Raw genomic sequence first — 12,907 nt, 5'->3', positions numbered from 1 at the left:
CCCCCCCCCCCTCGCTCAGCCAGGGGGCGGGACCCGGTCTGTATGGGGGATCCGAACCCTCGGGCGGGAGCGCCGCCGCGCTTCCCAAGTGGCACACTATCCAGTGCGCCACCAGGCTGGCCCTCAGTAATACTTTTAAAAAATTTTATTAAAAAGCAAACTAGACGGTTTTTTTTTTTTCCTTTTTGTCTTTTTCCGTGTCCGGCAACGGATCGCAACCCTCAGTGTCGTCCCCGTACCGGACCAGGACCGGCAACGGGATCGCAACCCTCGGTGTTGCTCCCACGCCTCGCTCAGCCAGTGAGCGGGAACCGGTCTGTATGTGGGATTCGAACCCTCAGCGGGAGCGCCACCACGCTCCCAAGTGGCGCACTATAGCAGTGCGCCACCGGGCCAGCCCCAAACTAGACAGTTTTTGAAAACAGTACCTCTATCTAATGCTGTTAAATGAAGTTTTATGTTCCTTCAAGAACCTGCAAGCCATTAATAAAATGAGTGCTCCTGTAAGCTCTTCAGATTTTTTTCCTTCCCCACACTATCAATTTAATCAAGTGGAGCTATCCCCTCATGGGGGTAGTCAAATTCCTACTCTCTTAGCATACCTGAAACTCAGTTTACATCCATAATGCTGATACCTGAAACTCAGTTTACATCCATAATGCTGAATGGGATAAGAGAGAGACGCCTGAAAAAGGAGCTGGGCCACATTCCCTATCTAGCTCTGATGTTGGGAATATAATCCTTCCAGAGGTTCCATCCCCTATGATATGACCCTATTTCCTCAGAGTGTGGCCATATTCTACAGCCATCTTGTTCTAAAAATACCCTCATTCTAGTGGCATTACAAATCCAGTGTCCCCAATATCTCCATGGCTGCTTTGATTCAAACCACAGACCCAAAGATGAAACTAGAATTCACATTAATCTTAAGAGTATCATTTTCCCACTAATTTAAGAGTTTTATATTCTGAGATGTTTTTGCTACAGGAAGGACCCCACCAGAGGTGAATTTATCAAGGAAATACCATTCATATGAATGGCAGTGATATAAAGGCTAATTAATATCCCTTTTCACATTTAATCTTCCATTAACGTATTTTAAGGTCAGACATAAGAAATGCTTCATAATAATATATGAATGGCAGTGATATAAAGGCTAATTAATATCCCTTTTCACATTTAATCTTCCATTAATGTATTTTAAGGTCAGACATAAGAAATGCTTCATAATAACCAGGTGTCTTAACCCAGTTAATAAATTCACAATGGAGAAGTGTGAATACCTTCTTTCCAGCATGGGTGTAGGTGAGGCTTACTTCTGGCATTGTACCAAATGAGCTGCCGGCAGCCATCATATGCACAGGAGTATTCATCATCCCCAATGCCATAGCCTTCCTGGAGAGAGACAAGACCCATAAGATTAGCAAGGCTTTGCCTGCTCTGACCTGGGAAGAGAGAGTGTGTCTTTTATAAACATTAGCCCAGTGGCTGGAATTCTAAGCTTTTCGGATGGAGGGAGAGCCTATGGTTCTCCGAAGATACTAAAATTATGTCCTAGAGGCCTGGTTTTAAGTGAATAGATAATGTATTCAACAAATATTTGCCAAGTGCCCCCATTGTTCAAGGCACTTTCACATTTGTTAGTTCATTTAATTCTCAGTGACCACCATGAGGCTGGTGGCATTATACTCCATTTTAAGAGGAAACAAAGGCTCAGAGAGGTCAACCAGCTTGCCCAAGGACACATTATTAAAAGAAGCAGAGCCAGGTTTGGACCTAAATTCTCTGATTCCAAGATCAGTATACTCCCACTTCACTGCAGCCAGACAAACACTTTTCTTGCATGTAGCAGACTTCAAAATACCCAAATGCTCAGAGATTTCAAACTAGAAACAAGAGAAAGGTTACAGTGGACAATCAGCTAAAAGCTATTCTGAGATCAGCTCAATTTGAGTATCATACAGGTCCTCAGCAGTTACTTTTTCTATTATTTACTGCCTTTCAAGTATTTCATAAAATTGTTAAAACGGTGGATGGGATCTTAAGAAATTATTTAGAGTGCTTATAAAAAAATAGAAGAAATTGAAGAAGCATGCAAATCAGACAATCATCATCTTCAAGGACCAATGGTTAAAAATCTCTTAGAGGAGGGCCGGCCCGGTGGTGCACTGGATAGTGCGCTGCTTGGGAAGTGTGGCGGTGCTCCCGCCCGAGGGTTCGGATCTCACATACAGACCGGTTCCTGCTCACTGGCTGAGCGAGGCGCGGGAGCAACACTGAGGGTTGCAATCCCGTTGCCGGTCCCCGGTCCGGTATGGGGGCAACACTGAGGGTTGCGATCCGTTGCCGGACACGGAAAAAGACAAAAGACAAAAAAAAAAAAAAAATCTCTTAGAGGAGAAAGGGTTTGAAAATATGGCCAAATCCAAGTAAGATCTCGGGTCCTAATGACCTGCTTATTCTTTATTTATTTATTTTTTTTGGCAGCCAGCCAGCTTGTACAGGAATCAAATCCTAGACTTGGTTTCAAACCCTGATGGTTATCAGCACAATGCTCTAACCAACTGAGATAACAGGCCGACCTTGCCCTGCTTAGTCTATGGGGTAAACAGTGCAGTGAGCAGACAGGCTGGAAAAAAAGTTCTGACAAATTCTTCAACTACAATGTACAATCCTTGGACTACAATATACTGAATTCAGATGAATGTTCTCCAGAGTGACCCTTCTGAAATGTTGATATGCACTATTCAGACTATTCAAGAGTTAAATGAACTCATATCTAATTGCCTTTAGGCAGAGAAGAAATTCACTAGCCTGCTAATAAGAATACCTTGTTATTCCTTCCAAAGGCTGAACAAGTCATTAAGTAAAAAATCAAAAACCACTATAATTTGGGAATTCAGGCATAGGCAAAAAGCAAGCAATTCTTTTCTATCTTCATTTTCTAATGTCCTATGAAGTCCTTGACAGAACACTTGAAAGAACTTCCTAGAAGATTCCTAGCCACTAAGAGTTGGTAAAGAGCAATTCATTACACATTCATTACCATGTAATGCCTTTTATGCCTAGATGAGTTCCGCAACAGAGTGGCATTATGGGACAAAGAGGGAACTCTAATAATTTTAACAAGAGAACAGCTTCTACAGTTCTAAGAAGTAGGGATACACTTAAAAAATTCCTTTGAGCTTGCATCTCAGAGAGCAACCTAGATATACTATACCTTCTTTCAGCTCAAAAATATTCCTAGTAGCATTAACTTTCATTTCCATTGGCTGGAGCAGATGAATGAGAGAACAGGATGTCTGACATGGTATTCAGGGTGGAAATTTGAACTGCCTATTTTCTGGTCATGTATATTTTATTTTATTATTTTTTTTTTAAAGATGACCGGTAAGGGGATCTTAACCCTTGACTTGGTGTTGTCAGCATGACACTCTCCCAAGTGAGCTAACTGGCCATCCCTATAGGGATCTGAACCCGCGGCCTTGGTGTTATCAGCACCATACTCTCCCGAGTGAGCCACGGGCCGGCCCTCTGGTCATGTATATTTTAGCAATGGAAATATTATTAAAAGCAAACAAGAAAGTTTATCCACAGCTTGTTATTCAGGGAAAATTTTCACTGCCTTCTGCACATGGTGAACACTGTCCTTTTTTCTGCTGTTCAGCATCCCAACCTCTTCCTATTACAGGGAATGTAATGAAGTATCCTGATCCTTGCTCTGCAAGTGGAGGGGTAAGATGTGACCCAGGCTCAGCCAACTAGACCCTTCCATCAGACACTCAGTGTGGTGTGAGTGACCCCACACAGAGGGATGGTAAGGACTGATTCGTGGCAGCAGTGTTGGCTGCATCTTGGCCAGATCATTCTCCTAAAACACTGGCTGTTGCACTTCCTGTCTCCTGGCCATGATGCTGCCTTGGAGCCTGTCTAGTTCCCAAACCCCTCACCAGTCCGGGAGCCCCCAACAGGCTTCCAAGTCATTCCTTTTCTGTTTGAGATAGCCAGAGTCATTTTCTCTAAGGGAGGATGCTTCAACAGGGGAAAGGAGCGCAGGCTATCCTGACCAGGGTTTGAATTCTTCAGCAGTTGGAAGCTAAGTGTCTTTGGGCAAGTTTCTTAACTTCTCTGAACCTCATTTTCCTTAATTTTAAAGGGAGAATAATCCCTTCCCAAATTCTGGAAAAGATCAGAGATAAGTATGTGAAAGACCTATCACATATTAGATGCTCATGAAAAAGATATTTTAGATAAATTGAAGAACACCATTGGAGACTTGCTTCTCCCAACCCTCCATAAAAATATACAACACAAGACAAACTATTCTGCAGGTGACCTGAACAAGACCTATCCTTAAGCTTCTCATTTTAATGATCTATCTCTGAGCCCAACACATTGATCATCCTGTCAAAACTGAAACCTAAGTAGTAAGAGTTAAAATATGAGGTGCTATGGATTGAGTCCAAATCTTTCAAAACTGGGTGTATCCAGAGAATGACTTATTCCATAAAACCACACCCTATCTGTACAGGAAAAAAAGACTCAGAATCACCAGAACAATGTCCATTTGAAGCAAAGTGGTAAATATGGCAACATCATTAACATCCTACACTTGGGAAATAATATCATATCAGACTTTATCAATTTCTAACAGAGAATCAAACAGTACATGGATCAGAGAAAAATGTTTGTTCTTAAAGAAAGAAACCAACAGTCTATCAAGCAGTTTGGAAGGTTAGAAAACAGTATTTTCAGCCTCTTAACTTGAGAATCCAAAGGTCTGCAACTATATAGCAGAAATTATAGCTTTATCCACCAGATGAAATGATTCAGCTTCACTGGCCATTAACAACAACAAAAAATTATGAAATTAACTAATAAAACTAAATAAATATATACATACACACATATGTATACGTGTGTGTGTATTTATAACATTCCGTGTCAGATATACTACACCTAGACTTGTAGGATGTTTGCTGCCAAACTAGGAGAAACAAATCTTATATCGAAGCTTCCTCCCTGGAGGAATCAGTATTTCTTCTAGTTTTGGAATTTTTCACTTCCCAATGAGGAAACTAGCTAATTCTCTGAGGTTTGTCCCATTCTCACACACAAAGAAAACTATTATAGAACAGAAAGTGGACTGAATTCTTGTCCTAGTTTATTTCCTACTCTCAGTCTCAGTTTTCTCATCTGTGAAATGGAAATTGTGACAGTAAAAACTACCGTGGGAATCAGATGATAGGCTCTAAAATGAAGGTGCTCTGGAAATTAAGATATTTTTAAGTCTTAAAAAATCATCTTTAGGACTTTATTTGGGACAGGCAAGCAGATTTGATACTATACTGTACCTGCTTTAAATCAGTGCTCAAGATGGGAACTAGAGAATTACTGGAATTCTCCAGACCCAGTTACTTCTGACCACATGGTGCCTCAAAAAAGCCCCATGCTTCCAGGTGTTAATTAAAGACCCAGAAGCCTAGGAGGCCTTACATCAGCAAAGGTTCCCAACAAAAGCAACAGCAGACTGGATCTAGTTCTCCATCTTAGACAAGAGTCTAGACCTTACCACTTCCTCCAATTTGTCTCTCTATAACCTAGGAATTTTAGTAAAACACCATCAATAATTCTGGGGTACAATATAGTCTTGCTGGAAGGGTCCTTTAAAAACTATGCTTATGGCAGACAAGTTTAGTTTGGTTTTGTTGGATCACTTCTAAAACCCACTCCAGAACCTTACCTGTGGGATGGAAGACTATTATTTAGATAATCCAAGGAGCTTTTCCCAGCTCAAAGGGTAAAAATCATATGAACACAAAATATTCCTGATCCAAACTAGATTAATCCCAAACAGCTTAAAATTTGACCAACAGAAAAAGAAAGCTAATTTGCTGGGCATTAGAAAGGTATAAAGTAGAAAGAAATCATACATCTGTAGGAAAGGAGGAACACCAATACCTTTTCACACTCAGGTAGTGGTAGCCCAATCCTGCTTACTCTAGTAGATTTAACCTTTCCTATTATAGCTTTCTTTACCAAGATAAATACTAAATATTATAAACAAATGTGCCTACTAATTACGAGGCAAAAGTCAAGTGAGAGAAGTCAAGCCAACACTAAGTATTTTTTATTTTTATTATTTTTTATTTTTTTATTTTTTCTATATAAAGATGACCAGTAAGGGGATCTCAACCCTTGGCTTGGTGTTGTCAACACCACGCTCAGCTAGTGAGCCATCCCTATATAGGATCCGAACCCGTGGCTTTGGTGTTATCAGCACCGCACTCTCCCGAGTGAGCCACGGGCCGGCCCCTAAGTATTTTTTAAAAGGAAGAAAATTTCTCAGAATTCTTAAAGCTTAAACAAGGTAAAAATCATCACTAGTCCCAATAAAAGAACTGAGCCAAAGATGTGGCTCGGGCCAGAGCAGAGCCTACAAAGACTAAGGAAACATCCAACCTTTAGGCAGAAAATTAATGTCAATTTAAAATTCAAGGAAATCAGAAAGGCTGAGAGGCAATTTCATTGTGTTTTCCTATTTCTGAATCAGTTTAGCAAACCACTGTTAGGGATTTGGCACTTGTTTCCACCCAAGAAAAGAGTATTGAGCCAACCCACCCATCAGAGGAAGAAAAAAAAAAAAGGCAAAGTGCTGCTACCCCCGTTTGCACAGTTCTTCAGGATACTCACATGATTGAGGAATTTGCTGTCTCGAGTGGCCCAGCCAATCTGCATGACACCAGAAGTGACCACTGTTACTTCGTAGTACCACACTCCAGCATCCACACAAAAGGTGCAACGCACACTTTCAAAAGAGGAGGCATCACAGCGAGCCTGGCAAAACCAAAGAGCGTAGCAGTTCATCATCAGTGACTGAAGACCACCAGAGATGATAGACTGCTTGGAAGATCAAATGTATTTTTCCTTATTAAAGTTTTTAGTGGACTATTGTTTCCTCCTCTGTCCATCCTCAGTGATAAAAAGTATAAAAACGAATGAAGCACACTCCATGACTATTTTATAGTTGTATTTCCAGGGAGTTCTAACAGGATTGGTGTCAAGCTTCAAAGACCTCAAAGATGGCTGCAGTAAAAATTAGTAAAGGCTACTGGCTTCATTTTTAAGTACTCACAGAGCTTTGCTTTCACATTAGAACCTTGTACAATGCATAAGCACTGCCTTAACCTGATGGAGGGAGAGAAGGGTATAAGATGGGATACTTAATTATAAGCAGAAAATGATAAAAGGCATTTGGCAATAGGTAGGATCAAAGAACTGTCTGCAGCCATTCTTCAAACAGTTCTTTAATCTTGTCATGTCTAGGGCCTTATGGCACCTTTCTGCACATAAACAGCTCTTTTATCAAACTTAACCACAAAATCAGCAACATTTCTATCATAAAGGGTGAAAGGGAAGCACCAGATAACCTGTATATGGGCTATGCAGGGATTAAAAAAAGGAAGGGTTTCTTTTTGAAATACTAGTCTTTGTACCTTTAGCTGCATAAAATAGCAAAGGCAAAATCAGACATATATAAACCAGTCAGTAAATATTACAGTGCTTACAACAGGTGTAGCAGCATGTGGGATATAAGAGTAGATAATGTTCTGAAACACCCTCTCTCCCACCACTTCTTTTTTTTTTTTTCCTTTTTGTCTTTTTTCGTGACCGGTAACGGGATTGCAACCCTCGGTGTCGCACCCGCACCGCGCTCAGCCAGTGAGCAGACTGGTCTCTATATGGGATCCGAACCCTCAGCGGGAGCGCCGCCCTGCTCCCAAGCACCGCACTCAACCGAGTGCGCCACCGGGCCAGCCCCTCTCCCACCACTTCTATCTCTAACCACTCTTCAAATAAACTTCCACCTATTCTGCAACATTGCTTTTGTTCAAAAGTAGGGCATAAAAATGATAGCAAAATGACCCTCCTCCACCCTCAAAAGATCCATCTGTGGAAGCTTTACCTCCAACCCATGAGGCGAGATCTTCAGGTACTCGCTGACATCGTTGCTATTCAGCATGGCTCTAATGCTGCTCAAGTCCACTTTCTCATAGGTCAGCTGTCTACCTTCTTTTAAAACTACAAAAGAAAAAGTGGTCATGTTTCTAAGGCAGGCTGCTGTGGGAAAATATAAAAGCTAGTGCCATCTCTGGCTGCCAGCCCAATCAAGGATTGGAGGTGCTCATAAATGGCAGAATAGGTGGGGAGACTTGTAACCTTAGTTTGCTGCTACACTACCAAATGAAGATTAATCAAGCAAATGCTAGGAAAGGCAACCCTGCTAGGTTTATGCTTCTATTCCCTATATTCCCTATATTCTGCAAAAAACAAAATCCAAATTTCACTCTTTCAGAATTATTCGTTAACTGGCACTTCACGGGCTGTGCACTAAGCTCCTCTCCACAATGTTGGGGTGGGGGGTGAACTAGTGTCCAAATGTGCTTTAGCAGTGTTAACTATGGAGGGGGTAGTGAGGATATAGTAGAAGTAGTTTTTGTTCCAGTAGCCCTGGAGGAGAAAAAGAGAAAAGTCAGGAATAACTCTTATGGTGCAGGTAAGACATGACGAGTTTTGAAGAGCAAGGTTGGCATAGGGAGAAGAGTAAAGAGAGGGAATTTCAAGTGAGGGGAACAGGCCCAGAAGTAGGAATCATTGGCATCTGTTTGTAGGACAGTGAGGAGACAGTCTGTGTTGGAAAGAATTGGTTAGTGCCATAAAATTAAGGGACTTGATGCAATAAGAAATAGGGAGCCAATAAAGGTCTTCAAACAGGAGAATGCTGGAGTAAGAAGTATTCCATATAATTCTTGTCTTAATGTCTCTAGGATACTTTTATGCTGGAATATACCCAACCTACCTGTAGAGGACCTTATAAAGAAGGGTTCACACTTACTATTTCAACAGGTAGACCAGTGAGCCTCTAAAAGAAATAGGTTTAGAAAGAAAACAGACATTTTAATAAAAGACAATTCCCACTTACAGAGATTGTCTAAGCTCCACTGGGCACAGAAACCAACTTGACGTTTCAGATAATCAGGATCATCAGCCCAGGACTCTAATGTGACAAGCTGGTCACTAATACTGGATTCAGAGATAGTCAATTTATTTTCACCTGTTTGGAAAAATGTAATCATTGAATTAACAATGAAAGAGCAGAATGATTTGCTGGGCAGATTAGTGGTGGTACGGAGTAAGGAGAGGCGATTAGAGAACTCAGAAACTAGAATAGACTTCCATTAAAATTTCTAGTGATTACATAGCCAAAGAGCTTTGACTATTTTCTACACATTAGCAATCTTATTACCAAATTTTTAGCTATAAAACGTGAGTAATCACAGTCAGCCAGTTTTGATTCTTAGACAAAATCCTTGCTTTTGTTCCTGTTACACTTTACTGGACTTGAAATGTCTACCCAGACAAAAACAGTGTATATGCATGTTTGATGGGGTTCAGAGAGTTGGCTCATCCAGTAACTAAGAAAAATGAGATTTTTAACAACCAATATAGAAGATCATTAGTGCAAGAATTCACTATACCTACTTGTCTGTGCAAACTTTTCCAGTGCGATAAGTGCAAAAAGCATGACTGTGGGGTGGGACTGTAACTTCTGAAAGACAACAAAAGATTAAAAAAAAATTATTCCCCTGCAGAGGCAGCAAGCTATCAATTTCATCTTTTTGCCCAATATGGTGCTAGATTTTTTTGGAGCAGTCAGAAAAGTTTCACTCATTCAAGTCCTCAATTATCCATTTGGCTAATAATGTTAGTAATGAGGAACCAAGATAGAGTCTCTCAACCTTATATTTGTATTTTTTTCTTGAAGTCACTGTGTTAATCTATAGATACAGAAATTTCAGAAGTATCTTAAACGCACTATGTTATTTTACTTAGTAACATTTATATTAGGGCTTTGTAAATAAAATAATATTGATTCTTACATTCACTTAAGCAAGCCAAACAGAAACCTAGAAATTGTAGCTAAAAATGACCTTTTGTTTAGAACCCTAAAAAGAACCATTCATCACTATCAAGTTCCAAAATTACAAAAATGAAATTAACTAATGGCTTACTTTTTAATCTGTTCCCTGAAAGGAATTCTACAAATGCTGATGATAGGTGGGAGAAAGAAACAAGTGAGCTCTTTTAGTTACATTTAAGTTTATGTCACATGAGTTCCCACTTAAAAGGAAGGTCTGTTTAACATCACATCTTCTCAGCCATGTTTTCCCACAGCTGCATTAGGAGCCTCCAGAGCCTTCTTTAAAACATCAGATGATCTCCACTCACTTCCCTGGTGCTCACCTAAGTTCTGCAAAGCTCACAGAACCCCTGTCCTCCTGTGCTTTAAAGCCTATTCAACATCATATTTCTTGCCATAACCATTCTCAATCTGCCTGCCTGTCTTTTCAGGCCCTGAACCCTCTCTACCTGGCTTCTCAGTCTATGTCTTCCTATCTCTGAATACTCTCTTCTCTGCTCAGACAATTCTCTGTCTCTAGGCTTCTGCCTGTCATGTTCCCTTAGCTAAGAAACCCATTTTTTCCTCCTCAGGGCACAAACAAATCCTAACCTTATGTCATGACCCAGCTGAGATTCCACCTTCACTGGGAAGTCTTTCATAACCATCCCAGCTCTCACCACCTTTACTACTCACCTTCCTTACCTTCTCTGAACTCTTATGGCACTATGTCTGGAGGAATTAATTTTGCCCTTGATCATCCAGTCATAAAATGGGGGCTAATTGTCTTGTCTGAGTGTTTTTGTTCCCACAGCTAATCAGTAAACTTCTTGAAGGCAAAAGACTGTCATACTTCTTTATTCCCACAGTGCTCGCTTATATTGTAAGTGTTTTAAGCACTTATCGTGTAGGTACTGACAAATAAGGTCTTTCAGATCCAGAGTTTTGAAAAAGGCCAGTGCTCACTAGGCTTGCAAAATAGCTTTTAAAAACACAGACCAGTCAGACTGCACTCCAGTGCTGTGAGAAATCTGAAGGCACAGCCTCAGCAAACCACAAACTTCACAGACAATATATCAAACACTCCAATGACTACAGTTCTAAAAGCAGCAGGGGAGGACAGGGAGGAGGAGAAATTTATGTACACTGGGAATCTGACCCTGATGGTCTCCTGGCTTGGAATGTCGTGTAACTTGTTTTCACTGTGGAGGTCCCTATCACCATTTGGCAGACTCTAAGGACACAAAAATAAGCCAATCATAGCAGCTATCTTATGACTAAATTTAAAACCAGACCAATTCAGCTGTTTTTGCTTGTAATAAATTCCTATTCCACCCTCTTTTTTTTTTTTTTTTTAAACATAGGAGGGAATAAACAAACACTCGGGAAACACCTGCAAATAAAATTTACGACTGATTCCATTCTCTGTGCAAGTGGCTATGCTAGCAATTAGAGAAACTTTTGCACATTTCTAGATGACTAAGAATAACTAGCTTTGATGTCTCACTTACCAGACACTGTAGCAAATATTCCAGTATTCCTGGGCTAAGTAAACCTATACTCGCAGGACCTAGACAAATACAACAAACACTGATATAATTAAAAGTGTCATATAATTTTTAATCAGTAACTAACGTCAAATTGTTTGGGTAGAACTTTTTACCTTTTACAAAGTACTCTTATGCACATGATCTCATTTAAGCCCCATTTCACAGTTGAGCAACTGAGCCAGAGTGATGTGGCTAACTCCAGGGCACTTGAGGAGCACATGGCAGAGTCTGAACAAGCACACAAGTGTTCAGATTTCTAATCCATTGTTTCTTCCACTATACACGAGCTAACTAGCTGAGCTATTCACCTGTACTTTACTAACTTTCCTAAAACGGGAAATATTCATGAACAAATTAAACAACTGTTTCTCAGGAACTGCTCTAAAGTTCCTTTTCCTCTTTCCTTACCTTGTATGTCTTCATTATCTAGCTAAACTTTATAAATTGTATGTGTGTACATATATGTATATTACATATTATATACAGTACATATATATGCATATATAATCTCTGTTACACTCAGTTTAGCGTCTTCCCTTATTCTCAATTTTTGAAAAGTTTTTTAAGTTTCCCTCTAAAAACCCACAAAGATAAATTAGATTGCACTTACTTCTGTGGTCAAGTAATTTTCTTCTAGCTAGTCCCTGTCTCTCAATTTTTTTTTTGACACACTTCTTTCTGGTATAGCAGGTTTGATCAAAGACCTGAAGTGTAAATTTCCCCTTAATATGAAACAGCTTAAGATCTTCTGTGGAGCTTCCCAAAGTTACCTGCTAGTTTCTCAGCCAAGCAGCCTAGTACTGCAGATGTGTTCCTGTGTTTGGCAGGATGGCCTGAGTCCTGGCAAGCTACTTCTCCATTTAAATTGAGAATGTCAGTCAATTTCTGGAGTGCATCCTAAAAACAAAAATGTATTTGATATATACCCTATTCAGATTGTTTCCTCAAGACAATTCTTTGAGACACCAGTGATATTATTGATAGGAAATACCACGTGATCAATCTGAAAATTTTCTCACATGAACTGCTAGATTCCATTTCATTCAAAATGTACCAGTTGTATCAAATATATTTATATATTCTTGAATCATTAAACAGACTAAACCCAAATGCCAATATGATTAATAATATTAGGGCCTAGTGATATTGAAGTAAAAAGTTAGTTGTACCAAGCAAAAACAAATCCCACCAGAGTTTTGAGGCAATTAAAACAGAAATGTCTTACAAACCTAGGCAAAGGTCAATGCATTAGTGACTAGGCTAAAGACTTTTCCTTTCTGTCCACAATGTTTTTCCTTCTATACTGGGCCCAACTATCTGAGGCTTAAACAGACAAATGAAAGATTCCAGAATCCAAAAAAAAAAAAAAAAAAAAAAAAAAAAAAAAGGATTCTGT

General features: G+C 39.9%; 1 protein-coding gene across 1 annotated transcript in view; it reads right to left on the bottom strand.

Annotated features, from left to right (window-relative positions):
- RSPRY1 (ring finger and SPRY domain containing 1) overlaps positions 1–12,907 on the bottom strand; it is a 51,754-nt gene that overhangs the window by 16,135 nt on the left and 22,712 nt on the right. The window contains exons 5-11 of the mRNA XM_008574679.1: positions 12,282–12,408; positions 11,473–11,531; positions 9,544–9,610; positions 8,984–9,115; positions 7,967–8,082; positions 6,694–6,837; positions 1,284–1,395 (exon numbers count right to left, since the gene is read on the bottom strand). Coding sequence (XP_008572901.1) covers positions 1,284–1,395; positions 6,694–6,837; positions 7,967–8,082; positions 8,984–9,115; positions 9,544–9,610; positions 11,473–11,531; positions 12,282–12,408 — 757 coding nt within the window. The remainder of the gene's footprint in view (positions 1–1,283; positions 1,396–6,693; positions 6,838–7,966; positions 8,083–8,983; positions 9,116–9,543; positions 9,611–11,472; positions 11,532–12,281; positions 12,409–12,907) is intronic.

Source organism: Galeopterus variegatus, unplaced genomic scaffold (genome assembly GCF_000696425.1).
Source record: "Galeopterus variegatus unplaced genomic scaffold, G_variegatus-3.0.2 Scaffold58, whole genome shotgun sequence".
In the NCBI taxonomy this organism is placed as follows: Eukaryota; Metazoa; Chordata; class Mammalia; order Dermoptera; family Cynocephalidae; genus Galeopterus; species Galeopterus variegatus.
The sequence above is the reverse complement of the archived record's forward strand: the minus strand, read 5'-3'. Positions and strand labels throughout refer to the sequence as shown.